This window comes from Salvelinus sp. IW2-2015, linkage group LG4p (genome assembly GCF_002910315.2).
Source record: "Salvelinus sp. IW2-2015 linkage group LG4p, ASM291031v2, whole genome shotgun sequence".
In the NCBI taxonomy this organism is placed as follows: Eukaryota; Metazoa; Chordata; class Actinopteri; order Salmoniformes; family Salmonidae; genus Salvelinus; species Salvelinus sp. IW2-2015.
Window position 1 is genome coordinate 6406499 of NC_036841.1, and position 3920 is coordinate 6410418.

Here is a 3920-nt window from a genome sequence, read left to right on the forward strand (position 1 = left end):
AGGCGTATACTTGATTTTATGATTTATGATTTATGTTTGTGATTTACAGGCGTATAAAGTGATTTTATGATTTATGTTTGTGATTTACAGGCGTATACAGTGATGTGATGATTTATGATTTATGTTGTGATTTACAGGCGTATAAAGTGAATTATGATTTATGGTTTGTGATTTACAGGCGTATACAGTGATGTGATGATTTATGATTTATGTTTGTGATTTACAGGCGTATACAGTGATGGGATGATTTATGATTTATGTTTGTGATTTACAGGCGTATACTGTGATGTATGATTTATGTTTGAATTTACAGGCGTATACTGTGATGTGATGATTTATTTTATGTTTGTGATTTACAGGCGTATACTGTGATGATTTATGATTTATGTTTGTGATTTACAGGCGTATACTGTGATGTGATGATTTATGATTTATGTTTGTGATTTACAGGCGTATACTGTGATTTTATGATTTATGTTTGTGATTTACAGGCGTATACTGTGATTGAGGATTTATGATTTATGTTTGTAATTTACAGGCGTATACTGTGATGTGATAATTTAATTAGTTTTGTGATTTACAGGCGTATACTATATGATTTTATGATTTATGAATTATGTTTGTAATTTACAGGCGTATACTGTGATGTGATGATTTATGATTTATGTTTGTGATTTACAGGCGTATACTGTGATGATTTATGATTTATGTGTTGTGATTTACAGGCGTATTCTGTGATTTTATGATTTATGTTTGTGATTTACAGGCGTATACAGTGATGTAAGGATTTATGATTTATGTTTGTGATTTACAGGCGTATACTGTGATGTAAGGATTTATGATTTATGTTTGTGATTTACAGGCATATACTGTGATTTTATGATTTATGTTTGTAATTTACAGGCGTATACTGTGAGTTTATGATTTATGATTTATGTTTGTGATTTACAGGCGTATACAGTGATGTGATGATTTATGATTATGTTTTGTGATTTACAGGCGTATACAGTGATGTGATGATTTATGATTTATGTTTGTGATTTACAGGCTATACAGTGATGTGATGATTTATGTTTGTGATTTACAGGCATATACAGTGATATGATGATTTATGATTATGTTTGTGATTTACAGGCATATACTGTGATGTGATGATTTATGATTTATGTTGAATTTACAGGCGTATACTGTGATGTTGATGATTTATGTTTGTATTTACAGGGCTGATACTGTGATGATTTATGATTTATGTTGTGTTACATCACAGTATACGCCTGTAAATCACAAACATAAACAAAAATCATAAAATCACAGTATACGCCTGTAAATTACAAACATAAATCATAAAATCACAGTATACGCCTGTAAATCACAAACATAAAGCCAGAAAGATAGTCTGTGTGTTTCTGTGCGTGTGCGTGTGCGTGCGTGTGCGTGTGCGTGTGCGTGTGCGTGTGTGTGTGTGTGTCAGTGTGTGCGTGAGTGTACCTCATCAGTATCGTCAGGGAAATAGACCTTGTGGAAGATCTGGGTGGTCTTATGTTGGATGGCCTCTACCTCCACTAGGTGGGGAGGGTACTTCCTCGAGCCATTCCTGTTGCCACAACAACACCAACAATAATAACAACAACACCAACAATAATAATAACAACAACCAACAATAATAATAACAACAACAGCAACAATAATAACAACAACATTAACAAATTAACAAGCAGAAGAGGATTGTATCATTAACAGAGTGTATCTGTTGATGTGCGAGACGGGTGAGTGTGTGTGAATGTGTGTGTGTGTGCGTGTATGTGCGCGTGTGTTTGTGCCCACGTATGTGTGTGCGTGTGTGTGTGTGTTACCGTAGGGCCTTCTGTAGTCGTGTCATACAGTCCTGAGCCAGAGGGTGGTGTTTCCTGGACTGAAGGAAACGCTGGACATGAGGCAGCAGCATGTTGCTAGGAGGGAACAGCCCTGTACACAGCCACAGCAACTCCCAGCCCTTCTCCTCACTGTACCTACACACACGGTTACGACACAATGTAACAGAGGTATCTGAGAGAAGTTTGTGTGTGTGTGTGTGTGTGTGTGTGTGTGTGTGTGTGTGTGTGTGTGTGGTGGTGTGTGGTGTGTGTGTTGTTGGTGTGTGTGTGTGTGTGTGTGTTCTTGTTACTTGACGCTGGTTGTTGTGAGTTGTTTGAGGATTGACAAGATAAATCTCATCTTTAGAGGTTCGGCCCTTCCAGAGGCTGGCTATCAAAGATTCTGGTCGCGTCAGCTTTCGTTGACGGCGGAACGTGTTGGTTTTCGCTTAGAACGGGTAGTGCCCCATAATACTTCAATCATAGGTGGCAACAGTCGCAAGGAGTTTACAGTATTACAGCAACGATCACAGTGGGTATCTGAACCCCGTCTCCTGGGGACCTAACGTTTTACCATTAAGTCAAAGGAAGTTCCAGTCTCTGGCCGGGAGGCGGATTTTATTGCCAGGTCAGGTTTACCTCATCACAAGATCATGATCTGGAAACAAACACAGAGCAGAAGCACCGGCCATCACTGTCAAACGGTTTGTTTTGTTAAGCCAGTAAAAGATTCTATGAAGGACCATACAGGCGTCCTGTGACAGCGTCTTTCATGAGGCACCTTCTTCAGTAGAGGGCTGTTTGGATAGGCTCTCCTGGTGCAGGTCTCCACATTGAGGCCTTCCTCTGTTTCTTAGTTCTCAATCACCTGCTCAGAGTGTTGTTTTGGGAGGAGGTCTGAAAGGAGAGAGAGAGAGGGAGGAGAGAGAAGGGGGAGGAGATAGAGAAGGGGGGAGAGGTGTAGTGACTAGGTATAGATTAGGTAACATTTTCTTTAAGACAAAAAACCCACACGGTTTACAAATACTTGGCAACTTGTCATTGTGTGTGTATGGTGTGTGTTGTGTGTGTGCCTGCCAAATGCATGCATGCGTATGTGCGGTGGTTTGGTCCGTGTGTCTGTGTGTCTACCTCTGTAAGTGGTCATGAGCTGAACTCTTTCCATGTGTAGTATGGTTTTAACCCTCTCCTCTCCAGTCCTCCGGCAAGCCGCCAGGTGAAGATGAACGGCACGCGTCTCTGTCTCGTGTCTTTGGTGTCATGGTTAACCAATGCCTAGAGAGAGAGAGAGAGAGAGACAGGGAGAGAAAGAAGGGGGGGGTGACGATTGAGAATCACGCCAGATAGAGGCCCATTTACAAGTGTAGGCTGTGTGTGTGTGTTGTTCACGCGACATAGCGTCAGCCTGGCAAGGTCTGGTAAGCGAGTAGCGAGGACGTTATAGACTGGCCGTCCACAAGGGGAAGAGTCTTTCCTTTTTGATTTGGTCCGTTCATTGACCGCGTATGGCCAGCCTGAGGTCATGACCTGCTGACCTGTCTCTTGGTCCAATAGAATACAACGGTCTTCGGCCTTTGGAAACGGAGCAGGAAACGTAGACTCCTCCCCACCTTAGAGGGGACAAGGTACAGTTTGTTTGTTTGTGTGTGTGTGTGTGTGTGGGTGTGTGTGTGTGTGTTGTGTGTGGTGTGTGTGTGTGTGGTGGTGTGTGGTGTGGTGTTGTGTGTTGTGTTGTTGGTGTGTGTGTGGTGTGTGTGTGTGTGTTGTGTGTGTGTGTGTGGTGTGGTGTGTGTGTGTGGTTTAATGTGTTGTGGTGTGTGTGTGTGTGGTTTTATGGTGTGTACTCTGATTCTGTCACCAGAGTTGGTATTGTCCCTGCAGAGCCACCACATACTTTGGACTTGGTTTCCCTTCAGGCCCTCTAGAACTTTACCAACAAAGGTCTCTCTGATGTCCTCAGAGTGTTGGTTCGAACGTTGAACGTAAACTCATCGCGCCTTTATGGGTGCCGCCAACTGTAAAGCTTCTGCTCCTGCATGCTTACCTCCTCTATCCCATAGCAGAAGG

The 3920-nt window shown here is 42.2% G+C and overlaps 1 protein-coding gene across 1 annotated transcript in view; it reads right to left on the reverse strand.

The window, feature by feature from the left end:
- The window catches only part of myo7aa (myosin VIIAa), a 24696-nt gene that overhangs the window by 18516 nt on the left and 2260 nt on the right, over positions 1-3920 (reverse strand). The window contains exons 2-3 of the mRNA XM_070436742.1: positions 1854-2009; positions 1489-1594 (exon numbers count right to left, since the gene is read on the reverse strand). Of these exons, the coding sequence (XP_070292843.1) occupies positions 1489-1594; positions 1854-2009 (262 nt within the window). The remainder of the gene's footprint in view (positions 1-1488; positions 1595-1853; positions 2010-3920) is intronic.